The sequence below is a fragment of the Oncorhynchus mykiss genome, chromosome 1, assembly GCF_013265735.2.
Source record: "Oncorhynchus mykiss isolate Arlee chromosome 1, USDA_OmykA_1.1, whole genome shotgun sequence".
In the NCBI taxonomy this organism is placed as follows: domain Eukaryota; kingdom Metazoa; phylum Chordata; class Actinopteri; order Salmoniformes; family Salmonidae; genus Oncorhynchus; species Oncorhynchus mykiss.
This window is the reverse complement of record NC_048565.1, coordinates 44,308,123-44,335,584: the sequence shown is the minus strand read 5'-3', so window position 1 is coordinate 44,335,584 and position 27,462 is coordinate 44,308,123. Positions and strand designations below refer to the sequence as shown.

The 27,462-nt window shown below is 42.9% G+C and overlaps 1 protein-coding gene across 2 annotated transcripts in view; it reads right to left on the bottom strand.

Annotated features, from left to right (window-relative positions):
- The window catches only part of LOC110523455 (solute carrier family 45 member 3), a 41,431-nt gene that overhangs the window by 12,353 nt on the left and 1,616 nt on the right, over window positions 1-27,462 (bottom strand). Inside the window, exons 1-2 of one of the 2 annotated variants that reach the window (XM_021602160.2) lie at window positions 6,793-6,954; window positions 6,331-6,667 (exon numbers count right to left, since the gene is read on the bottom strand). In XM_021602160.2, coding sequence (XP_021457835.2) covers window positions 6,331-6,478 — 148 coding nt within the window. In that variant the 5' untranslated portion in view covers window positions 6,479-6,667; window positions 6,793-6,954. Of the gene's footprint in view, window positions 1-6,330; window positions 6,668-6,792; window positions 6,955-27,462 lie in introns of those variants that run through there. The other variant, XM_021602153.2, reaches the window with a different exon arrangement.

The following is a 27,462-nucleotide window of genomic DNA, read 5'->3' as shown; positions in this document are numbered from 1 at the left end:
GGCTCCATGTCATCTACAAGACCCTGCTAGGTAAAGTCCCCCCTTATCTCAGCTCGCTGGTCACCATAGCATCACCCACCTGTAGCACACGCTCCAGCAGGTATATCTCTCTGGTCACCCCCAAAACCCATTCTTTCTTTGGCCGCCTCTCCTTCCAGTTCTCTGCTGCCTGGAACAAACTACAAAAATCTCTGAAACTGGAAACACTTATCTCCCTCACTAGCTTTAAGCACCAGCTGTCAGAGCAGCTCACAGATTACTGCACCTGTACACATAGCCCATCTATAATTTAGCCCAAACAACTACCTCTTTCCCTACTGTATTTATTTTATGTATTTATTTATTTTGCTCCTTTGCACCCCATTATTTTTATTTCTACTTTCCACATTCTTCCACTGCAAATCTACCATTCCAGTGTTTTACTTGCTATATTGTTTTTACTTTGCCACCATGGCCTTTTTTTTTGCCTTATCTCACCTAATTTGCTCACATCGTATATAGACTTGTTTCTACTGTATTATTGACTGTATGTTTGTTTTACTCCATGTGTAACTCTGTGTCGTTGTATGTGTCGAACTGCTTTGCTTTATCTTGGCCAGGTCGCAATTGTAAATGAGAACTTGTTCTCAACTTGCCTACCTGGTTAAATAAAGGTGAAAAAAATAAATAATAATAAGTTAGCTGTAGTTGGCTAGCTAGGAAGCAAGGGATAAGAATGTTGTCAGCCAGTATGGCAATGGAACATTTAAAACGAACGACTGGGTCGTGTCTCTGGCAACCGAACCGATAGAATGAACAATCAGCCGGCTTGGGTAGGAACTCTAGATTTGCGTCAGGACTATATCTTGTGGAAGGATGAAATAGTATGAATAAAATAATCAAAATAATGTTTTTAATGAGAATATGTAAATCATTTTTTGAATATGTTGGTAACCCTTTACATAAAAGTGATAATGCCCTTCAAGCCGCTGTTTGGAGGATATATTAGCACGGTTTGCTAACAACATCCTTGCCAATATATCTTTCAAACACCGGCTTCGCTGGCATTATCACTTAAATAATGCATGCTCTAGAATGCCAATCAGAAACGAGTGTTCCAACAGTGCATGGTATAAGTATGGGATAATCTACCTTGATGGATATCTGACAACAACATATTGTTGAAACTGTTACACAACTAAATAAAATAAATGTAGTCGTTCTCAGGAAAAAATGTCTTACATTTCTTGAGGTAAAAAAAGACACCGTTATGTTGAGTAGAGAGGAAGGGGCACACTGTGCGTCAGATAGACAGGCGGACGGATAGACAGAATGGATCACTACAGTCCAACCCTCAGTCACATATTTGCCTGGCTGCCACAGGAGCTGTGGAGGCCCATCACAACAATCCAGTGTGTACAGCTTGAACTCTCACTCACACACAACCTTACACTGCTTAATATAAGCTATCCTTACCTCACCACACCACATACAATACCAGGCAGTGACTTTGTCAATTGCTACAGAATCACACAGTGATTGTCACCAATACAAATCATCAGTGTGTCCTCGGCCCTGTCTGACATCAAACACTATCAACTGATATGAGAAAAATTCACAACAAGTCTGGCGACCAACAACCTTGCACAAACAGAGCGTTGCATTGATAACTCTTAACTGGATATACACTGTATTCATCTTAAATATTCCCATTACAAACATAATGTGCTCTCTAACTAGGGTTGGGCGGTATCCAGATTTTCTTATCGTCATATTGTCCTTCTCTCATACTTGGATATACGGTATTACCGGCTTAGCAGACAAGGGGTCGCCCCAAAAAATGAGAAAAAAAGCCAATTGGGCATCTATTAACAGAACGCTAACAAAATGAGCACAAGTAATAGCACATTTCAATGGTGGCTGCTAGCTAAGTATGCTAACGAGAGCAAACAAAAATAAACTAATTGTAAAGACAGGCAATCCAGCTCATACATTTATAAATACTCTATATAGGTAGGAGCTACCAAATGTCATTTTTGGTGAGTTTGGACATTTACATGCGAATGTGAACGAGAGACATTGTGCAAATTAACAAAGTTTGGACGCATGCTTGTCTGGCTCTGGAGCTGCATGTGTAGGCTACAAGTTGTGTCTGTCTGGAGTCGCAATGGGCCTGCCTGCTCTGAGAAGATTGGGGAGGAGCAGACAGGCTGAGAGGAGGAAAAACGTAAGCAATTCAAGATAGTGGCAGCTGTACAAATAACTCATCCAGAAAACTAACACAATATGATGCCCCGTCACCTTGTTAATTCAGCCACGTACTTAGATGAATTAGCAAATTCAATTTAGGGGTCGCGTTCATGCAGAATTCTACGTTTTTCACGCAGGAAAAAAATATAAAACGCATAAAAATGATCTTGCTGGGTTTTGTAAACGCAGATGTAAAATGCTAGTTATTGTAATTTCTGCTCGGCATTAGACTAATTTCATGCTTCAGTTGCACTTCTCCACTGAGATGAGAACCTGAACTGGCATTCTATCAGCAGACAGCGCTCTGACTGATGTGTAGCTATTTTTCTCCGGTACTTTTCTCAGTGTTGCCAGACACCTGGTCAAATGCAAGATTAACTTTAAGCAAAACACTTTTTATGATAAACATTAGAAATATGATAGCCATGAAAGCCCTTGCTTTTTAATTGTTAGCTCATTTACTTCTGTGGCTGCCAGCCAATTAGCGTTGCACTTTTTTCTGCCGAATGTGTCACACTTAATGTATTTTCTGTGAAGGAAAACTATACTAACACGTTCCTGATCACTCTATTGAAGCAAAAAAACACTGTTTTTATTCAATATAAAATACAAACCCTGTCAATACAACTTCTGGCTACTTTCTCCCGTTGTGCTATTTATAAACAAACACAATGTAAAATAATGTGACAGGTGAAATGAAGAATGCAATCTGCTTAATCTCCTAACGTATTGCACAAATTGACTGCAGGTATTTACTTAAAAATATTAAAATGTAGAGTTGGGCGATATACTGTGTTTTACAATATAACGGTATTGATGCATGGACCGGTTTTCGTTTTTACTTTACCTTCTAAAACAGTATTTGAATGTTTGGTTTGTTAAATGTGATACACTGTGTATAACGTCAATTTTTATAGTTTACTTCGCTACTTGAGTCATCTCTCTCTGCTCTCCCTCTCTCCATGCTGCTTTTTACACGTACAGTGTAAAAAAAGTATCCCTTTTCCACATTTTGTTACGTTACAGCCTTATTCTAAAATTGATCAAATATATTTTTCCCTTATCAATGTAAACACAATACCCCATTATGACAATGCAAAAACAATTTTTTTTCATTTTTCCAACATGTATAGAAAAAATAACAGAAATACCTTATTTACATAAGTATTCAGACCCTTTGCTATGAGACTCAAAATTGAGCTCAGTTGCATCCTGTTTCCATTGATCATGTTTGAGATGTTTCTACAACTTGATTGGAGTCCACCTGTGGTAAATTCAATTGATTGGACATGATTTGGAAAGGCACACGCCTGTCTATGTAGGGTCTCACAGTTGACAGTGCGTGTCAGAGCAAAAACCAAGCCATGAGGTGGAAGGAATTGTCCGTAAAGCTCTGAGACAGGATTGCGTCGAGGCACAGATCTGGGGAAGAGTACAAAAACATTTCTGCAGCATTGAAGGTCCCCAAGAACACAGTGGCCTCCATCATTTTTAAATGGAAGAAGTTTGGAACCACCAAGACTCTTTATGTTATCCAGAGTATTGGTGACTGTAACTGTGATGCTGGCAACAATGTGTTTTTTTTGCCAACGTTTACTGACACCGGACATATTCAAAGGGTGTTGAGCGTTCGTAAATTCGTCACTTATTCTGCGCTCTGGCACACTCAGACAAAAGCTAGCTAGCTAAACAATGAATCATAATCCCAACTCATGACGTTACTACCCTGCATGAATAGCTAGTTAACATTAGGCTATAACTAGCAACGCAATGGCTCTGAAATACGAATAAAAATATCATACACATAACATTAGCAAGCAAGCCAGCCAGCTAACGTTAGCTAGCTAGCTAACAGTACATGTTAACTTGAAATAAACTACTTTCTGTCAAAATTAGAAACATGTAATATCTGAAAATGTAGCTAGCTAGACTATCTTACCCGTATACTTGGAATGGACGCTTCTCTGTGTCACGGATGCCATGGTTGCCCTTAGTTTGAGATGTAATCCAGAGACAAGTGTTTTCTCCATCTCCTTTGCTATCATACTCAAATTCCACTGATTTCAAAACTCGGTCCTCCAGAAAGTGGAGAGCAACACTTAAGCAGATCTACAACGTAATATATATATTTTTTAAAGACGCGTTAAACAGGATTACCAATACATACTGACCAGCTCAAATAGACAGAAGCGTGCTATATGCCAGACCAATCCGAACTCATCTCTCAGCATGTCCAGCACACTCATTATCTCAGCCAATCATGGCTAGCGGGAAGGTTTCTGACTTTTTCTGTGGCTAAACCAACTAGGCTCGTAATTTAACAATTCTATTCGTATTTACAGATGGCATACACATTTGTTATTAAGGCACATGAAAGTTCACATGTTCCAGAAGGCATTTCTGCCAAAAAATGCATTTTGATGAAAAAAAAACATTTAAGTTCAAGGCTCTACTGTGAACTAGTGACCAACGACATATGCGGGAAAAAACAATTTAATCAATTTTAGAACAAGGCTGAAACTCAACAAAATGTGGACGAAATCAAGGGGTCTGAATACTTTCCGAATGCACTGTACTTTTTCCCGCCCCCTGTCACTCAAGGAGCGCATTTGTTGTTCCTCAACTACGAGACATTTGTGTTTAGTCTGCATTGTTAAGGCAGCACATGCAATAATGTTGATGACAGCGATGCTGTTTTAACTTTGCTCCAATCAGAATGGAGAAAGACCCATTAAAATCACTTATAATGTATGTGTTGCCACCCTAGGGTCACGCACTACTCAGAAAGCAAATGTATAACTTTTATTATTAAAAAAAACATAAAATACCATCATTTTTCATACCGTGATATGAAATTTGGCCATATCGCCCAGCCCTATTATAAAAGGTATTGAAAAACCATCCCGTGGCTATTTCCAAATACCCAGTTATACGGTATATACAGTATACCGCCCAAGCCTATCTCTAACTCATATGCAGTATACACACAACACCATGTGCTTTCCAAGTCATATACAGTACAAACTCTACCGTGTGAATTTCTAACATAAGACATGCCCCTGGGCCCCTATCCAGAAAGCTTGCTTCCTCTTGACAGACAGGGAAGAGTCGATTAAACAATTAAAGAGTGGCAACTGGCAGTATTAATCCAGAAGTGGCCATTAGATCAAGTAGATGGCCTGCATCTGAGAATCTGACACTACTCCTGGGGAAATTAGCCTTAAGACCCCAGGACACAATATCCATCTCCATTACTAAACACTCTGCCGTTCCATTAGACAAAACTAAGGGGGGGGAGCAAAGCATTTATTTTGTGCCATTTCCAGATGAGGTTTACGGGCTGTGGGGGATGACACAAATGCTATTTTTCTCCCATTCGCATGCAGCTGTTTAAAGAGAGGAATAGTGGAGTGTATGTGAACACACATCATTTTACTCTATCTGTCTATTGGAGCTGTAATTGCCACATGCACGTTTTCGGAGTGGCAATCTCCATCCGTTTGATCACAATGTAATCTGAGAGAAAGAGAAGAAATGCCTTTACAGCAAACCATGTGATAGCCATTTGCGCGCGACAGGATAATGCAGCTACTCACATCGCCTACACAAAAAATGCCCTGCCGCGCGGTGGCTATATATATATACACGGTGTCTTTAACAAAAAACTGAACTTCTAATGTAGCATTAAGGTTAGGTCAAACACAACAGCATGTCACTGATTTGCAAGCAATGAGGTCTAATAACAACAACAGTAACCCATCTTTGTATCTATCAGGAAGAGTAGGCCTCTGCTCCACATCTTTAGATTTTCTCTGCACTTGTTAATGTAAAACAAATCCAAAGCCACAGTCCAGAACCAGATTAGAAACTCAACTATGGGGATCTAAAATGAGTCTGTTCCATCAGGGGGACCGTGTGTAAGTTTTCTTGTAAATGAGGCACTGTACTATCAGGCCAGCACCAAAGAGACAGCAGGTTGCTTTAGATACAGTATCCAACGGGCTGGTGAGGCACAGCCCTGTCCCTCTACACCCTTCAGGACAGGACCCCTGTAGATGAAGAACCCCCCCCCCCCCCCCCCCCCCCCCCCTCCCGGTTTACCTAGCACCATGGTCATGTATTGCTCCTCTACCCCAGCCTCCAGCAGCAGGGGGGGCACGTATGTGATCCCAGCTGCCACGCAGATCTCCAGGCCGCAGGTCAGGGAGTTCAGCAGGACGAGACGGCACTGAGACCTCCATCCAGGCATATTTACAGGGTCGCTAATCCACCTCTACGCCGTTACAGGGGGGCTGCTGCCAGGACAGGAGGAGGCAGACGGTTCCCCGTGGTACGAGGCTCGGGGACGAGAGGACCACAAAGGAGGGAGAGCAGGGAGGACACACTGACACTGTCTCAGATGACCTGGAGGATCCATTCTGGTTTCAGCATTCTGGATCTGAAAGAACAGAACAGAGGAGAGAGAAACAGGCATTGATGAAAACAGAAAAACTGATTGACTCACTTTGGAAAGCATGAAGGCTGAGAGCTAAGACTGGATAGGTCACTCTCAGGCTAACGCACCTGGTTGTCAGACGCCTCAGGCACTGAAATTGCTTGATTGCTGCTGCCGCGGAGAGTCTTTCTCACAAGACAAAGAGCAGGACTCCAACACGCAGAGACAGGGACTGTTAGAAAGCCACAACCAGACACAAAGGGATTGATACACCAACTTGACTGCTCAGCTTCAGGGCAGCTTGAACAACAGAGAGATGAGTCAGCCCGATGTGGCAACGTGGCAAATGCACCCATTTGGCACTATCATTCCCTCTCTGTTTTCTTAAGGCGGAGGGAAGGAGGGTGGGCATGACAAAAGTGGTAGTTGACAAAGGGAAAGAAAGAGAGAGACATTCCGGAGGAGCTTTCTCTCTTTCCTGCCTGCAAGGCAGCAGCAGCAGGTGGTGTCTGGGAGCCGGCCCTCCACTTCTCTCTGCTCTGTCATTAAACTATCCGATCCAGGGCTGATTACACCATGCCAAGTCAAGACGCTCCTAACACGGAGCACCTCACTCTCATTTCCACCCATTGTTCACCTGAATCGTTGCTAATTAGCCCGTTTCTACCACTTCCTCCTTTGAGGGGACCAAGACCTCACACACAACGAACAGTAAAATTGGCAGATCAACTCAGACCGAATACTAATTCTGTCTCATTTTCTGCTAAGCTCAGAAAGGAGACATTACGACATTTTAGGCAAGATTACATTACGCCGATTGATAACGGCCCTGACTCCAGGCAGCAACGTCATCAATTCAAATTGGAGTAAAAGGCATAGTGAGCATAATGAGACGTTGTCCAGATGAGGGTCAATGGTTCCAAGAGCAAAATAATATTTCCTGGTCTTCCAACAAAATATGAGCGAGGTGGCTTTAGCTTTAGTTCCGCTCCAGTAGACAGAAGGAAAGTACACCCTGATCTGATGATCCTGCTTCAAAGATGCCTAAACAGATCTAGGCTTACATAATTTACTGATTCTGGTGTCACAGTTCCTCAAACGTCTGCCCCATCTCTCTCTCTCACACACACACACACACACACACACACACACACACACACACACACACACGCGCAGACAGAGCTCGACCCAGCTCCATCCCATGCGTAACAGAACACCAGAGTGTACACCCTCAATCTCCAAGATCGTTTCCTCTCACAATCCTCCTGTGCCTGACATGTCAATCTTTACTGACGGACCTCTACCCCCCCCCCAACGATGACAAGAAGTGCCATTCTCCATTTCACGCCTTGCTTCCTGCACATTGTCCTTTCTACACAAATACCCCTCTTTAGTCATATTTATTATTTTCTCATGAGAGCAAAGCTTGATTTTTATCTGAAGGAAATTGAAGAGGAAAAGCACAAAGCGAGGTAGAAATGACTGAGGGAGCCACAGCGGCGTACTCTAACCCTCAACTGAGCTCATCCACTGAGGTGATGCAATATCACGTATAGGAACATTGAAAGACCATTCCAAAGAGCATGGATCGAGTGTTCCTCAAGTCGGTCACGTAGGAAACATGGAAACAGCTGATACAGGATCCGATTTCCTCAGCCTAGGTACCAGACTGATTCAGAGTCAGACAGAAAAGGGAGTCTTGCCATGTTCCAGCCTCCTAAGAAAAAAGACTCATCCTACTGCCAAGGTTCCATCTGAGCAAGAGATGTGTGAGAACACTGAGGACAGCCGCAGACGCAAAAACAACAAGGTGCTAAATTCATATTTGGTGTGAAATTCCTCCGCCAGTGTGGTCCATCTGTTCATCCCTAGCAAATCAAATGGATATGTCATTTTCAATAACAGACTCAGTTAGTCACGAGAAACCCAGCACAGTAAATAAATACTGTTCAGGTGCATGGAAGGAATTGAGTCTGTGTCCTTCAGGAAAGTTTTAGTAGTGATTATTTGGTTCAACAACAATGAGAGGTGGTGAAGAAACAGAAAAACCACCACATTAGGCTGTTAGTAGAGTGGGAAGTCAAGTTAATTCAAATGTTGCATAAATGTTAGAATAGCATGTCTTGAAATCGAATAGCAGGTCATTCAACCCGGCATTGGATACCATTAACGATCGCATCATCACAGTGTCAGTGAGCAGCGTGAGCGTAGAAACGGGACAAAGCAGATGCTTCAGCAGCCAGCAACCTGCAGGGGGCATGGGTCACTCCTATGGGAGGAGAGAAGGGACATTCACACCTGTCAAATCTCATTCCTACCCGCCACAAACACCCTGAAATGGACCCATCAGGAGACCAGCCATTGCTGAAAATGGAATGGCTGCAGAGGTATTGACCTAAGCATTGGTGGGGAGTCAGGGATGAGTCAGGGATGAGGTGGGGAGGGATGTGAGGGAGGAGAGACTAGTCAGACTACTGAGCAGAGGATTTATCAGCATGTTTAGCGAACTCTGACTTATGTGTAGAATAAAACCCACGTATTTGGTTTAAACCTGGCACTCGTCACAAATAACATCAACATGGCACGGAGCAGAGCTCTTGGGGGTCAACTCCTGCCTGGATGGAGCAGAGCAAGGTAGTCGAGACACACACAAGCAACCCACACAACAACCATTCCACACAAGTTTAATGACACCTCTGGCACCACAATATATTCCAGTCAAGCCCATCGATCGTCTGGTTATAACCCCAGCCGTACTTAATCAGAGCATCAGCCCTTAGAGTCTTCTGGAGTGATTACACACACAGGGCCTAGGCACAGGGGCAGCCAGAGCCAGCTACTGTAGATCGAGAGATGGGGCTGAGGGGGGAAGAGAGAGGAGGAGGAGGGGGAAGAGGTGCTTTTGTCTTGTCAGCTCTGCACTCCCGTTGCCCCATTACCAGGCCCATTCAGGCCCAGGCCCGGGCGCATTCAGGCCCAGGCCCCCCAAATCAGTCTTAATGGCTCTGAGGGGTATTATTACAATACAAAACAGGCTTTGTATACATTGTGCCAGTCTGAGTAACTTGATACAGTGAGGTACCAGGCCCATTCAATTGGGCTTTTATTAGTGCAGGGTTTCATATAAAACGGTCAAAAAAAAAACAGCAACTGAAGAGTCTGTGTCTGTGAGTCTGAGACAGGAGGAGGAGAATTGCTGCGACATTACATTACAACCACAAGTGCTGCTTCGGCAGTGGATGAAGAAACCTCAAGGAGACTCTTGTGGTGTTCTGGCTCCCTCTGAATGGCTGCAGAGATACAGCACACTAGTTCTCCCCCTTTATGTTCCTGTTCAGGCACTGCTGGCAGGAGACAGAGGAACAGAGCTGTGTCCAACAACAGCAGGCCGCCTGCGTGGCTTTAGCCTCTAGTCTTCCAGACAGTGAATTCCAGATGGATTCCAGTTGAGGTTGAGCAGGGTGGGGACTGGCCTGGGGAGGATCTCGCCCTTGAGAGGCCTTCTCTTTGGAGCCTGAGACACCCATCACATGAGAGAGGCTTGCCTGACCCCACTGCCCTCCAAACCCATAACCTACCCCCCCCACCACATCTGTCACACATGACCTCCGGCTTTGGCCAATCTGGTGACCAACAGAACAACTCGAAGTGCGAGTGACAGTCTCAGTCTGGTATTACCATCTTCTTGCGAGACATTGGCACATGAATTAAGTGAACATTACAGTGCTGGCTGTCAACCAGTTGACTGAAAGAACTCTGTCTGGGCTGAGGAGGAAAGGCGTCCTTGTCTTATTTCTGGTGAGTCTAATAATACATTTGGCTATGTCACACTCCAGCTACATAATTAGGCCAATGACTCAGAATACATCTTAGAAGTAAGTTGAATATGAAGCAGACTTTAATTTAAAGTTATAGGCAATTCCTTTTTGTTATTCATTGTTTTGAAACTTTATGCATGTAGCCTATATAAAGTATTACAATTTGTTGCAGATCAACACTCAATTGTCCACTCCACTTTTGACCCTGCACGCATCACTCCCCCCCCCCCCCCCCCCCCCTGCACGCATCACTCCATCCCTGCACCCCAGGCCACAGTCCACTGCCACACAGGTGTGGAACTATAAACCCAATCAGCTCTCCCTTCAGGGGTGGTGGGGGCAGTGCTGGTTAGCCTTTCTGACAGACAACGGGACAGACGGATAGGGGATCCACACACACAGACAGTTATCAGGTGGACACAGAGCAGAGGAATGTAAGCTGGGGGTGACTGATCTGAGAGTGGATGAGAGGAAGATCCAGCACCCCTCCCAGTCCTTTCAAACTGTTGAATGGAGCCAGTAACAGATCTGGGAGGTGACTGTTATCACACCCGGCACACAAATAGCACAACAATGGAGATCCAGATTCCAGTCATGTAGCCTCTAATGAATCAATGCCTGTTAACGTCCCCGAGGAACGCTTCCTTTCCCTGCCTCAAACCCTAGTGTGTAAAGGTCAAACGACTACTATGAGTAAATAGCCTCCTAATAGAGTCATTTGCACTAAGTTCATTGAGAGGCAAAAACCTGAAATTAAATGGTTTTCATCCTGTGCCGAATTGATCTCGGCTCATATTTATGGTATTAAGTAAAAACAGAGCTTTCAAACCGTCTGCCCTCAAATGGACAATACATGCCTCCTTCTTGGCAGTGTTGGCACAGTTCCCTCATGCGAGCAAATAACCGGTGTAGTCAAGCATCATCAACTACAATGAGCACGGCGTGGACTGGCATCATGCATGCCTGACAATATTTCAAATCCTAACTGTCAATGAACATACACAACTGAGTGACTGTCTGTCTGCAGTCAGATAACTGGCACACATAACAAAAGGATCCTATAAGAACAGTGTTTGCATCTGTGAATTCACAGTCTGATGGTTCCGACCAGTTTGCGCATTCAATTAGGACTTTATGATCATTCAAAGTAAATGGGTAGTAGAATTTAGCAAAATACTTACTATGTAAAGTAGAGAAGTACAGCTGATGTCCAAGAGAATTGCAGAAGTGCATATCTGACTACCACACAGTTTTGTCTACTAACCACTCACACACTGACCACTGGATATTTGCATGCACACCTTATCCAATCAACACTCCACTGGCTAGAGGACAGCTACACAGATCCCTCTTCTTACTACCTGGCCAAACTCATATCATTTATGCTCTCCCCCTCTTTGTCGTCTCCTCTCTGAATGAACCCTCCTCCTCCGTATTAGCCCTCCCTATATTCTCACGCTCTCCCATCCTGTAAAGTCGGGGGGAAAAAAACCTGAGCACTTCAGGAATCGTCTCCTGGAGGAAAAGATATGGCACGCTAGCTCAAACCTCTTCCTAAAACACACACACATATGCGATTGGCCAGAGCACAACAGGCTGTTAGGAAACAAAGAGTGAATTCATATCAGTTCCACCTCAGAGCTCCCCTTCCTCCTCCCATCTCCCAGTCTATCACTCCTCCTCCCATCTCCCAGTGTATCACTCCTCCTCCCATCTCCCAGTGTATCACTCCTCCTCCCATCTCCCAGTGTATCACTCCTCCTTCCATCTCCCAGTGTATCACTCCTCCTCCCATCTCCCAGTGTATCACTCCTCCTCCCATCTCCCAGTGTATCACTCCTCCTCCCCAAAAAGTTTGTAAAAAAGCCCCTGACCCGGTATGATGTTAAACTGCCTATCAGGGACAGCCCTCTCACCTCCTCCCAGCCTTAAGCCATACCCCTGTATGTACTCCTGTTCCTGGGATCAGAGTCTCGGTCAAAGGCCCATTCACACACACTAACGCCACTAACCCCACGGCTGCTGACATGTCTGCTCCTCACTTCTCCAAGCAGGCCCAGCTCTCTACGGAGAACCTTTCAATTTGAGATACCGACAGGTGAAGTGGAACGGCGTGGAGAGGAATCAGAGAGAGTAAGTCATTAGAGCATGGCCTGTAGTTTAAGGAATCTCCATTCCTGCAGCCTGGAGCCCAGGGGCAGATCAATATGAGTGCAGCAAATGGCTGCTGGTAACACGTCCCTTGCCCACAAGAGTGGCTTGCATTGCATTAGATAAGCTTTAGAGAGCTCACAGCTTAGGGAATGATCCGAGTTTGTTAGAAGACCATATCCTCCTGACTAACAAAAGCCTTTGCTCCACTTTTGTTTCTCCATCCAGATACATTGACCCGGCATAATGAACAGAAAGGATTCTGCTTTAAAACGTACCATAGGCAAATGAAATGAGGCTGTCTCCGAATGATCCTTTCTAATAACTAGGCTATAATTTATTAAAAAGGTAGCCATGCCTAGTCCCCAGTCATAAGTGTGAATGTGAGATAATTATACAACTGGATGTTCTTGAACAAGAGTCTAAAAACGAGTCTAGACATACCCCTTTTGTTCTACATTAACAGAGTAAAAGCAGCATGTAAAAGCATTTCAGTACGTGACAGAGTTAAAGGAGACATATGGGCCTTTAACAAAGGAAGAATAATGGGGTTGGTGCTGAGTAAATTGACTTAAGTCAAACCGCCAAGGAACTAGAGTGCCACCCAGTCTCATTTCTATATCCAGCTGGCCCAAATTACTAAAATAGGAGCATATGACAAGTACACATATCTATGTCTATGTCTAGAGCTACAGCTCTAGACATAGAGCACAATATCCAGATTTTACCTGCAACGAGTCAGTAAATCTGGAATTTCCTAGAAGCACTATTCCACTGAACATGAGATGTTTAGTTTAATTGAAGTTGTTCACGGTTCATTATGGTTAATTTGGGCTCCCGAGTGGCGCAGCGGTACTGCATCTCAGTGCTGGAGGCGTCACTACAGATCCTGGTTAGATTCCCATAGGGCGGCGCACAATTGGCCCCACATCGTCCGGGTTAGGGTTTGGCCAGAGTAGGCCGTCATTGTAAATAATAAGTTGTTCTTAACTGACTTGCCTAGTTAAATAAACGTTAAATAAAAAATACAAATAAATAAATGACAGCGGGTCTTGGCTGAAAACATATCAGCAGGCTAAGTTTTCCATCTCAGATGTTGGTTTGAATATTCCACAAACCCTGCTCCAGGACTACAAGCCAAACCCAGAGTCCATAATAAGCTATGACAGACTTCTCTGCACTTAACTGAGAAGGAGATAAAAGCCACCATGTCAGAAATATACCAGAAATGCTACTGCTCTTGGCATCGAGAGGAAGGACCCAATAAAACTTAAATGTCACCCACATCACATATGAGTCGGTGGACGGGGGAAGGTTCAATCACTCATTGTGTGTTCACATAACAAATTAACCTTTAAATAAAAATACGTGATGCTGTTGCTAAAATGCAGATCTGCACATTCATTAGCTTAAGCACTGGCTTCCATTAGAGGTTGCCTTGCAAGTAACCATACAGCTATATTGTTCTCTGCTTGCTCTAAATAGATAGCTTGTTAGTTGGGGAGAGCGCCCGAGAGACGATGACAATGAAGGAGTAAGGTTGGGCCTTATCAGTGTGATTTCTTGGTGAAAAGGAGCCGCACTGCAGGACATGAGTTAAGCTGCTGGGAAAACAGGCCAACATTATAATAAACACACAGCCTATTACAGACAGCACAGACCGCACTTATGGGCCTATAACAAGAGATGCATTTATAGGAGTCCACTGCCAAATGAAATCTGTATATCTCTGATGCGTTGGGGAACACTTAAACCTGTGTTTGTCGGGATCTGTGTGAGGTTTCTGGGCTTGGGAGTCATGACACACATGTGTAACCCTTCCAGCTGTTTTGTTAGGTAAGCTGGGAGTGTAGAGTCTCGACCTAACACACATCTGTCCTCAGAGAGAGAGGGTGCCGGAGCTTGGCTGGCTGTTGCTCGGGATTGGTGGGACATCAACAAGGTCCATGTCTCCAGCTGTTGTCAGACTGCAGCGAGCCTCAGGGCCCAATGATTAACGCCTCAGTCAAACTCTACACAAACCAGATGGTGAAGTGAGAGATGACAAGGCAAGAAGGGCTTCCCATACTATACTGACAAATTTAACTTGCACACACACACAAACACACACACAATCGCTTTGTGTGTTGCTTAGCAGCAGCGTTCACATCACACAACCACACCCTCAAAGACATACAGACAAAGTACTTAAAACACAAAATCAAAACATAAAAGAGCTTTTGAAACATAACTCTCATGGTGAGCCCAAATCATTACAGAGGCACAGCAGGGAAGTCAAAGTCGGCTGGGACAGAAGACATGTCAATCGTCAGCTCTTAACACACAAAAGGCTGTGAATGGCTAGAACCAAGATTTCCTTCCTTTACGTTGATTAGCCTCTCAAACACTCTCAAACATAGACACTACACTAGACATCAAATGGTCTATAGCAAATTGTTTATTGTTGGGATTGGCAGAAATCCCATCACTAACCTTATTCTAAATAAAGACCTAAAAAATCCCCTCACAAAATAGGCCTCTCTCATGGTTCTCGGCGTTTATCAACCCACAGAAATTCCTTTCCGTTCTAGGTACATATGTGTTAAAAGGAGCAGAGGCCATGTCTAGAAACAAAAGCTTTGGTTGTCTTCCTCTCAGGTTCCCATGTCTTCTCCCTGGACCTCCTCAATGTCCCCTCTTGAACATCAGACTCTGAGGCCTCATCTTCACTGTCTCTTTCCAACCTTGTTGAGGATGGCTCAAAAAGCCTCAAATTTGCCCGGAGGCCCAATTTTTCAACCCTTGTATTGGTCAGCCTGTTGCTCTGAGGCGGCTGATGTTGGCGGGATTTGGAGGATGATGGAGGCAACAGGGGAAAGAGCCTCAGATACAGAGTTCCTTCCACCATGTGGCTGATGAGATATGTTGGCACTACTGCTATATTGCATCTCCATCTCAAAGCTCTTGTTTTGAAGTGTACTTGGCCAGACTGCCAAGAACCTTGCCCCCATCCAGGCCAAGGTGGCGAGACACGGTAACAATGACACCATAGACCTTGTTGACCAGACAGGATGCTCATGCCAGCATACTTGGGGTCCAACATGTACCCTGCGGCGTGTATGGGCTTAAGGCAGAAGTCCTCACGCTTTTTGATGTATATCGGAACTGCAGTTTCCTCTGCTTGGAGCAACAGTGAAGTGAGCAGGGCAGTACCGTGCAATGGCTACTGCTATAGGTTTCAGGAGTTTCAGGCTGCTTACCACTCTCTCCCAAAATACATCATCCAGGAGGATCCTCTTGATGGGGCTGTCCATATCGGCAGACTGTGATATGGTCATTTCTTGGAGAGACTCCTTCCCCTCCAGGAGACTGTCAAACATGATGACAACACCACCCCAACGGGTGTTGCTCTTATTCTTCTCACTTTGCTTGGTGAGGTAGATTGCTGCTATTATTTGATGACCCTTCACATACCTAACCATTTCCTTGGCTCTCTTGTAGAGTGTATCAGTTGTTTTCAATGCCATGATGTCCTTGAGGAGCCGATTCAATGCATGAGCAGCACAGCCAATGGGTGTGATGGGAGGGTAGGACTCCTCCACTTTAGACCAAGCAACCTTCATGTTCAAAGCATTGTCTGTCAGCAGTGAAAATACCTTCTGTGGTCCAAGGTCATTGATGAGTGCCTTCATCTAATCTGCAATGTAGAGACCGGTGTGTCTGTTGTCTCGTGTCTGTGCTCTTGTAGACCACCGATACCGATTATTGGAGGACCAAAAAAAACTGAAACCAATTAATCGTCCGATTCCTAAAAATGTATTTGTAATAATGACAATTACAACAATACTGAATGAACACTTATTTTAACTTAATATAATACATCAATAAAAATCAATTTAGCCTCAAATAAATAATGAAACATGTTCAATTTGATTTAAATAATGCAAAAACAAAGTATTGGAGAAGTAAAAGTGCAATATGTGCCATGTAAAAAAGCTAACGTTTGAGTTCCTTGCTCGGAACATGAGAATATATGAAAGTTGGTGGTTCCTTTTAACATGAGACTTCAATATTCACGTTCTGACCATAGTTCTTGTGTGTTTTTCTTGTTTTAGTGTTGGTCAGGACGTGAGCTGGGTGGGCATTCTATGTTGTGTGTCTAGTTTGTCTATTTCTATGTTTGGCCTGATATAGTTCTCAATCAGAGGCAGGTGTTAGTCATTGTCTCTGATTGGGAACCATATTTAGGTAGCTTGTTTTGTGTTGGGATTTGTGGGTGATTGTTGCCTGTCTTTGTGTTCTCTGCACCAGATAGGACTGTTTCGGGTTTTGCCACATTTATTGTTTTGTAGTGTGTTCATGTTGAGTTTCTGCCATTAAATAACCATGGACACTTACCACGCTGCGCTTTGGTCCTCTCCTTCCCAGGAAGAGAGCCGTTACACTATTTCTCTCTATACCATTTGTATTTCATGTACCTTTGACTATTGGATGTTCTTATAGCCACTGGAACAGTATAGCTTCCGTCCCTCTCCTCGCCCCTACCTGGGCTCGAACCAGGAACACATCGACAACAGCCACACTCAAAGCAGTTACCCATCGCTCCACAAAAGCCACGGCCCTTGTAGAGCAAGGGGAATAACTACTCCAAGTCTCAGAGCGAGTGACGTTATTAAACGCTATTAGCGCGCACCCCACTAACTAGCTAGCCATTTCACATCGGTTATACCAGCCATTAGGCTGATAGGCTTGAAGTCAAACAGCGCTGTGCTTGCAAAGAGCTGCTGGCAAAACGCACAAAAGTGCTGTTTGAATGAATGCTTACGAACCTGCTGCTGCCTACCATTGCTCAGTCAGACTGCTCTATCAAATCATAGACTTAATTATAACATAATAACACACAGAAATACGAGCCTTTGGTCATTAATATGGTCGAATCCGGAAACTATCATTTCGAAAACAAAATGTTTATTATTTCATCTAACGGGTGGCATCCCTAAGTCTAAATATTCTTGTTACATTGTACAACCTTCCATGTTATGTCATAATTAAGTAAAATTCAGGCAAATTAGTTTGCAATGAGCCAGGAGGCCCAAACTGTTGCATATACCCTGACTCTGTGTGCAATGAACGCAAGAGAAATTACACAATTTCACCTGGTTAATATTGCCTGCTAACCTGGATTTCTTTTAGCTAAATATGCAGGTTTAAAAATATATACTTCTGTGTATTTATTTTAAGAAAGGCATTGGTGTTTATGGTTAGGTACAGTCGTCCAATGATTGTGCTTTTTTCGCAAATGCGCTTTTGTTAAATCATTCCACAGCGTTGCATCGATTATATGCAACGCATGACACGCTAGATAAACTAGTAATATCATCAACCATGTGTAGTTATAACTAGTGATTATGATTGATTGATTGTTTTTTATAAGATAAGTTTAATGCTAGCTAGCAACTTACCTTAGCTTCTACTGCATTCGCATAACAGGCAGGCTCCTCGTGGAGTGCAATGAGAAGCGGGTGGTTAGACCGTTGGACTAGTTAACTGTAAGGTTGCAAGATTGAATCCCCCGAGCGGACAAGGTGAAAATCTGTTGTTCTGCCTCTGAACAAGGCAGTTAACCCACCGTTCGTAGGCAGTCATTGAAAATAAGAATGTGTTCTTAACTTTTTATGGCTGCAGGGGCAGTATTGAGTAGCTTGGATGAAAAGGTGCCCATTGTAAACAGCCAGCACCTCAGTCTCAGTTGCTAATATATGCATATTATTATTAGTATTGGATAGAAAACACTCTAAAGTTTCCAAAACTGTCAAAATATTGTCTGTGAGTATAACAGAACTGATATTGCAGGCGAAACCCAGAGGAAAAACAAAACAGGAAGTGGCTTCTATTTTGAAAACTCCATGTTCCATAGCCTCCCTTTGCTGCATTTAAAGGGATATGAACCAGATTAATTGTCCTATCGCTTCCTCAAGGTGTCAACAGTCTTCAGACATATTTTCAGGCTTTTATTTTGAAAAATGAGCCAGAACGATAACATTGCGTCAAGTGGTCACATGAGTTTTGCTCGCGCAACAGAATTTGGACAGCTATTGCTTTTCCCTCTCCTACTGTGAAAGACATTTGCGGTTGATATATTATCGATTATATATTTTAAAAACAACCTGAGGATTGTTTCTAAAAAACGTTTGACATGTTTCTGTGGACATTATGGAAACTATTTGGAATTTGTGTCTGCGTTGTCGTGACCGCTCTTTCCTGTGGATTTCTGAACATAACGCGACAAACAAACTGAGGTATTTTTGATATATAAATAATCTTTATGGAACAAAAGGAACATTTGTTGTGTAACTGGGAGTCTCGTGAGTGAAAACATCTGACGATCATCAAAGGTAAACGATTAATTTGATTGCTTTTCTGATTTTCGTGACAAAGCCTCCTGATGCTAAGCGTACTTAATGTTTTGTCGTGCAATCGATAAACTTACACAAACGCTTGGATTGCTTTCGCTGTAAAGCATAATTTCCAAATCTGACACGACAGGTGGATTAACAAAAGGCTAAGCTGTGTTTTCCTATATTGCACTTGTGATTTCATGAATATAACTATTTGTAGTAATATTTATTGAATGTAGCGCTATGCTATTCAGCGGTTGTTGATGACACTTATCCCAATAGGGGGATTGCAGCCATAACAAGTTAACTGAATTTTCATAGTTAAATAAAGGTATAAAAAAAGTATAATAAAAAATACAAAAAATCAGCAAAATCAAAAATACCGATTTCCGTTTGTATTGAAAACTTGAAATCAGCCCTAATTAATTGGCCGTTCCGAATAACCGGTTGACCTCTTGAACATGCATGCACAAGCAGGCATTTAAGTGTCTTTTGGGAGTCTTTCACCGCTAGCTTTAGTTGGTGTGAGAAGACGTTAGCATAGCAACCATTTTTGTTAGAGATCGCAACCAATGTTTTTGCATGGTTGAAAGTATTTCGTTTTTTGTCCTCAAATGGAAGAATGGCTATTTTGGCACCATGTTTCTGGGGCTAACCCCGAAAAGTCTGCGCTAATCCTGCTCCGGAGCAGGGCCAGATAGCCCTGGGCTAAGATTGGTGCTATCCCACTTTCGAATGTGCAAGTGTGAACACTCGCTTAGCCCCGGCTAAAATCTCCCTTAGCCCAGGGCTAAGGAGACTGGAATAAGGTGCAGTGTGAATGCACCTACAGTGCCTTGCGAAAGTATTCGGCCCCCTTGAACTTTGCGACCTTTTGCCACATTTCAGGCTTCAAACAAAGATATAAAACTGTATTTTTTTGTGAAGAATCAACAACAAGTGGGACACAATCATGAAGTGGAACGACATTTATTGGATATTTCAAACTTTTTTAACAAATCAAAAACTGAAAAATTGGGCGTGCAAAATTATTCAGCCCCTTTACTTTCAGTGCAGCAAACTCTCTCCAGAAGTTCAGTGAGGATCTCTGAATGATCCAATGTTGACCTAAATGACTAATGATGATAAATACAATCCACCTGTGTGTAATCAAGTCTCCGTATAAATGCACCTGCACTGTGATAGTCTCAGAGGTCCGTCAAAAGCGCAGAGAGCATCATGAAGAACAAGGAACACACCAGGCAGGTCCGAGATACTGTTGTGAAGAAGTTTAAAGCCGGATTTGGATACAAAAAGATTTCCCAAGCTTTAAACATCCCAAGGAGCACTGTGCAAGCAATAATATTGAAATAGAAGGAATATCAGACCACTGCAAATCTACCAAGACCTGGCCTTCCCTCTAAACTTTCAGCTCATACAAGGAGAAGACTGATCAGAGATGCAGCCAAGAGGCCCATGATCACTCTGGATGAACTGCAGAGATCTACAGCTGAGGTGGGAGACTCTGTCCATAGGACAACAATCAGTCGTATATTGCACAAATCTGGCCTTTATGGAAGTGTGGCAAGAAGAAAGCCATTTCTTAAAGATATCCATAAAAAGTGTTGTTTAAAGTTTGCCACAAGCCACCTGGGAGACACACCAAACATGTGGAAGAAGATGCTCTGGTCAGATGAAACCAAAATTGAACTTTTTGGCAACAATGCAAAACGTTATGTTTGGCGTAAAAGCAACACAGCTGAACACACCATCCCCACTGTCAAACATGGTGGTGGCAGCATCATGGTTTGGGCCTGCTTTTCTTCAGCAGGGACAGGGAATATGGTTAAAATTGATGGGAAGATGGATGGAGCCAAATACAGGACCATTCTGGAAGAAAACCTGATCGTCTGCAAAAGACCTGAGACTGGGACAGAGATTTGTCTTCCAACAAGACAATGATCCAAAACATAAAGCAAAATCTACAATGGAATGGTTCAAAAATAAACATATCCAGGTGTTAGAATGGCCAAGTCAAAGTCCAGACCTGAATCCAATCGAGAATCTGTGGAAAGAACTGAAAACTGCTGTTCACAAATGCTCTCCATCCAACCTCACTGAGCTCGAGCTGTTTTGCAAGGAGGAATGGGAAAAAATGTCAGTCTCTCGATGTGCAAAACTGATAGAGACATACCCCAAGCGACTTACAGCTGTAATCGCAGCAAAAGGTGGCGCTACAAAGTATTAACTTAAAGGGGCTGAATAATTTTGCACGCCCAATTTTTCAGTTTTTGATTTGTTAAAAAAGGTCGCAAAGTTCAAGGGGGCCGAATACTTTCGCAAGGCACTGTATATTGATTTAAATCATGGGCTTGATCATTTCAGATTATATGTTGTTCTCAGACATCAAAGGTCTCTCCCACTTCCTTCAAACAGTGGCCTTTAATCCTTTTCAGCTCACGACATAAAAGAGAATAAGGTGGTTTCTCTCATACCAAAAAAGGTTATTCTTTTAGGTTCTAGATAGCACCTTTTTTTCCCTAGAGCATGGCAGCAATGACATCCATACTTGGTACAATTAAAGCCCCCTCTACCACACTTCATTCAATGGCTGGTGCTTTGGGTGTATTGCAAAACATCTGGCCAAGTCCTTATCACCATGGGAAAATGTTGGAGGACAAGCCTCTGTGTTATCCAAGCTGCGGGGCCCAGTCTCAGTCTGGCACAAATGTCTGCCATTAGTGTGGTGTGGGGTTTTATTTTGAACAGCATCAGACTGAAGACGTGCTTTTCATTACTGGAGAATTAGCCGAGGCGATGGGCCTTGTGCCCTCCACTCCATGCTTTCGTGAGAGTTGGATCTGCAGCATTCTCCTCAGACGCCAAGTTCCCACGAAAACACATTACCAAATTAGGCGGAACTGAGTAAAGTTGCTAAATTCAATTATGTCTAGGGAGGGGGTGTCAGACTGCAATGAGGCACAAGGAACAGTTGGGTAAGTTGTTGATTTCTCTTTCAACCAGGAAGTGAGCATTGTTGTGTGAGTAACTTAGTTAGCCTACTCTCAAAAGCATTGGGGGATTAAGGGAGAGACTAAGAGCTTTTCAATGGATACATATGTCTGAAAGGAGAAATCCACCCAAAACCAACAATTCTTATAATTTACAGTGATAAATAACACTAATATGTGTGAACAATATTTTTGGTGAACAAATTTTTCATTTTGTCGTTATAATGAGTTTGGTAGGAACATGTGAAAATCTGTTGCAGCGCAAGCCAACTACAAAACCCACAATGCAATGCTCTCTCCATGGGCTGGCTGGCTAGCTAGCAAACGTAAGTACACACAATAATACCAAAGTCAATATCAGCATGTGAAGTAGCTAGTTAGCTGTAAAATTGTCTAAACAAATTGCACTATATATTCAGGAGTCTACAATCTCACCATGTTCAACCTGCAGAACGGTGTGCTGAGAGCGACTTTATCACAATGCTACGTCATGCCGGCCGAAGTACTGCCTGCTTGAACTGCAATAGCTCAGATACACATTAAAAACATCAAATCAAATCAAATCTGATTTGTCACATACGCCAAATACAGGTGTAGTAGACCTTACCGTGAAATTCTTACTTACATGCCCTTAACCAACAATAAAGTTCAAGAAATATAGTTATGAAAATAATTACTAAACTGAGGTAAAAAATGAAATAAAAAGTAACAATATAATAACAAGGCTATAAACAGGGGGTACTGGTACCGATTCAATGTGTTGGGTTACAGGTTAGTTGAGGTAATTTGTACATGTAGACTGGGGTAAAGTGACTATGCATAGATAATAAATTGCGAGTAGCAGCAGTGTAAAAACAAATGGGGGGCATTTGATTAATTGTTTAATTGTTCAGCAGTCTTATGGCTTGGGGGTAGAAGCTGATATGGAGCCTTTTGGAACTAGACTTGGCGCTCCTGTCCCACTTGCGAAAGAGAAAACAGTCAATGACTTGGGTGACTGGAGTCTCTGACAATTTTTTGGGCCTTCCTCCTACACCGCCTAGTATATAGGTCCTGGATGTCAGGAAGCTTGGCTCCAGTGATGTAAAGGGCCCTACGCACTACCCTCTGTAGCACCTTACGGTCGGATGCCGAGCAGTTGCCATACCAGGCGGTGATGCAACCGTTCAGGATGCTCTCGATGGTGCAGATGTAGAACTTTTTGAGGATCTGGGGACCCATGCCAAATCTTTTCAATCTCCTGAGGGGGAAAAGCTGTTGTCGTGCCCTCTTCACAACTGTCTTGGTGTGTTTGGACCATGATAGTTTGTTGGTGATGTGGATACCAAGGAACTTCAAACTCTCAACCCGCACCACTACAGCCCCGTCGATGTTAATGGGGGCCTGTTCGGCCTTCCTTTTCCTGTAGTCCACAATCAGCTCCTTTGTCTTGCTGACATTGAGGGATAGGTTGTTGTCCTGGCAGTGTCTCTGACCTCCTTCCAATAGGCTGTCTCATCGTTGTTGGTGATCAGTTGTGATCACTGTTGTGTCGTCAGCAAACTTAATGATGGTGTTGGAGTTGTGCTTAGCCACGCAGTCATGGGTGAACAGGGAGTACAGGAGGGGACTAGGCACGCACCCCTGAGGGGCCCCAGTGTTGAGTATCAGCGTGGCAGATGTGTTGTTGCCTGCCCTTACCACCTGGGGGCTGCCCGTCAGGAAGTCCAGGATCCAGTTGCAGAGGGAGGTGTTTAGTCCCAGAGTCCTTAGCTTAGTGATGAGCTTTGTGGGCACTATGGTGTTGAACACTAAGCTGTAGTCAATGAATAGCATTCTCACACAGGTGTTCCTTTTATCCAGGTGGGAAAGGGCAGTGTGGAATGCGATTGAGATTGCGTAATCTGTGGATCTGTTGGGGCAGTATGCGAATTAGGGTGGGTCTAGGGTTTCCGGGATGATGGTGTTGATGTGAGTCATGACTACCGCCGTGAGTGGTACGGGCGCTAGTCACTCAGATACACAAAAACAATAACATAAAAAAATGGGTGAATCTTTACTTTAAGGCTCTGCTTATGTACGTTTATAACATTAGTGAAGAACGATAGCATTTACCACTGTGTAATAAACTAAATCAAAATCAAAATCAACCACTAAAAAGTTAGATTAATTACGTATGGGGGTGGTTATTTTTAACACCCAAGCATACACTAACCTGACATAGCATGAGTCAAAAAAATGCATGAAACTAAAACCCCTACATACGGGTTTTGACGAGAAGAAGAAAAAACTGTCGGGGAGGTTCTCTTCTGTACTGTTCAACCAATCCAGTAAATGTGGAGGAGGAGTTAAGATGGAATGTCGCCTTGTTAAAGTCCAAAAGCAGAAGTCGCATCACAGGCTCTCTTTTTGTTGGGGACTAGGCAGAGACTAAGCATACACAAGCACAAGGACAACAAGCATGGCCTTAATAATTGGATTTGTCTGCCAGTCCAATTGAAAGCCATTAAAATATTCCCTCAATAAAATATAGCTATTTTTAGAGATTGCCTTCAAACATAAATGTTCATGGTTGTGTTATTTATTTGCCAATCTGCTAACATCTTTTCCCTTTAAAATATCTACTTAAAAAGACGACACTGGATTAACACATGTAATTAAATTGAAACTACAAAGTAATTAAAAACACAAATAAAGATGGAAGAGGTAAGCAGTTGGTAGAGCCACTGCAGTACTGAACTGGTGCCAATGTTCCCACTCAGATTGGCATGGAGGGGGTTTATTCTTGCCATTGAGGAAGTCAAGAAGGGTTTGATGAGGAGGTAAATTGGGAGAGAAAAAGCATTGAGGACCAATCAGATTAAAATGATAGTCTCTCCAACCAATTAGGATTAGCCATCATACAAGGAGTCAAAGAGGTCATACACACACGTGCATCACAGCCCATCCTTCGGATGCCAAAGTTAAGACAATATGTACAGTGCATTCTTTAGCTTAGCTATAACACAGATGAGCATATTCAGTAGTACAGAAATGTCCACCGTGAGACATATCTACCCTAAGGGCATTGCAAGGGAATGGTCTAAACAAGCTGTCTGTATTGCATTTCAGCATCCCTCAGTATAGATAGTCCAAAAAAGTATAGTCCAAAAAAGAAAAAATGCAGAGGAAACACCTTAAACACCTTAAGCTCACGAAAATGGATCGCTCCTACAGTGAGTCACGTGGCTGTGGCTTGGTATATAAAGCATGCAGACAGGCATCGAAGCATTCAGTTACTATTCGATTGGTCGTTGGAATGGGCAAAACAAGTGTGTGCTTCTGTGTGCAATTTTTAAATAATCTGTTCAAGGACATACATCCGGTGTATTAGAACTAATTACTGGTACCATGATTGTCTTCCAAAATGTTTTTATTGACCACAAAGATTGCCATTTTTCCATTCACTATAATGGGGGATCGTGTTTTCTGCTAACAATGCCTACAGTGCTGCGTTTGGCCTCGTACTTCAGTGGTTTCAATGACAGGGGTCAGTCGTTCTTCCATGAAAGTTACAAATGAAAAAACATTCTATTTGTGTGATCTACTACCTCAAAATGTTGACTTACATATCTCAAAATGTTTTGATAGTATCGACATTAAAAAAAAAATTGTGGCAGGAATGGCTTCCATAGTTTTACATGGCCCAGTGCAGCAGTCAGGTGTGACCATTTCTGAATGAAACATTCTGTTACTAAAACTCAATAAAACAAGTCTCAAATATAAGGACATTTCTATACATTTCAGCTGTTTCAAAAAACACTGCTCTGCTATTACCATTTATACCGTAGGAGTGTTGAGCTCAATGAGACAATTCTGTTTATACTGCCTTGCTTGCAGGGGGGCAACTGTTGGGCAAGTCTCATGCACGACCTCCGCAGGTAGTGCTGGAGACGATTAATTTTGCAAGTTTACACAACAGTATTGTCTCTTGAGAACTTCTCGAAAATATCCCTTAGCTATTGTCAATGTAAAAACTGTCTTAGCTGCTTGGGCCCAGTGGCTCAGATTTCTTCCAACCCAAAGCCATTGTTAATATTCAAGTGTGGTCAAAGATAAGGTCTCATTTGGAAAGAAAATCAACAAAGGCAACTAGATGTTATGGATCAAATTAAAGAAAATGTTCCAATAATAACATTAGCCAATAATATTAGCCAACAAAATGCTAAAAAACTGATACTGGAGGCCCTAATAATACATATTTTCTGTCTGGACAACAAGTAAAAGTCTCAAAACAAAAAAAATATGAAATCCAATTCCATGAACAGGCAGCGAGTGCTCTCAAAGATTTCAATGCAAGCCGCCTACGCAGTTCTCAGAAGCTAGACAACCATTGTGTAGATTGCATACCACTGATTGTTCATGGCATCATATGATACCAGTATAGCATACAATGCTTTAAACAGGAGGAAGAGCTTAGAGGAGTGAATAGCCTCTAAGCCCACTGAAACACACGTTTTTCAGCTCAGTGAAAGGCATTGAGCTAATTTCACTCACAGTGGTCATGCTAAACTTATTAGGAACAACACTTCACTAATACATGCTTCTACAATGTGGTTAACAACAAGGAGTAGCAGGAGATATTGGCTAGGCCTATCTATCAATGTGTGTTTAAAGGTCTTGAGTAGTTTTAAGCAGCTTGCCGGGTGGTGTGTGATTATCCTGCTCGCTACAGCATTAGGGAGCAGTGCAGCTGGTCAGGCAGGAGCATTCGGGGCGAAGGACATTTCTTCAGGATGGAGTAGATGTGGCCTAAGAAGATCAACCCAAGGCCCTCTCAATTGGCGACTACAGGCTCTGGTGAAAAACCATGGCCCAACATACTGTACATACTGTGTTTGTCTGCCCACAGTCCCTAATTGCATATTCTGAATAATATTTTTTTTCTTCCTATCCAATTATTAGTATTTTTTTAATAAGTGTGTTATTACTAGGGGATAATCAGTGTATTACTTAGCAGGCTAAGTGATTATTGGATGTTAATGTTTAGCTTAATACACATTATTAACAGGATCATAAAACAACCCTAGTCTATTTAAAGCAATGATCAGTCCTAGGCTGGAAGAATAGGTTGGGAAGTGAGATGTTAATTTGCTGACGTTATAACTGGACTGCACAGTAACTACCTGAGAACAGAGCAGAAACTGATATGGATGGAAGAGGAGAGATCGACTCAGGCAATAGGACTGAAAGGAAGTCGGTATTTTACTGAAATACACGAATAACACACTCAAGTGGCCTTTGTACGGAGGTAGCGTGAGTCATGGCCACAGAGACAATAAAAGTCCCTCTGTCATGAGTTGAAGCTGTTTAACCTTTTGATCCTCTTTGTAAGTACTGTGGGTTTGGCCATTCAGTTCCTGGTAAAACCAAAGCACCATATATAGGCTATTTAAAAACATTGGAAACTTTTAGTTGTAATTGCCATTTATACACATGTAATA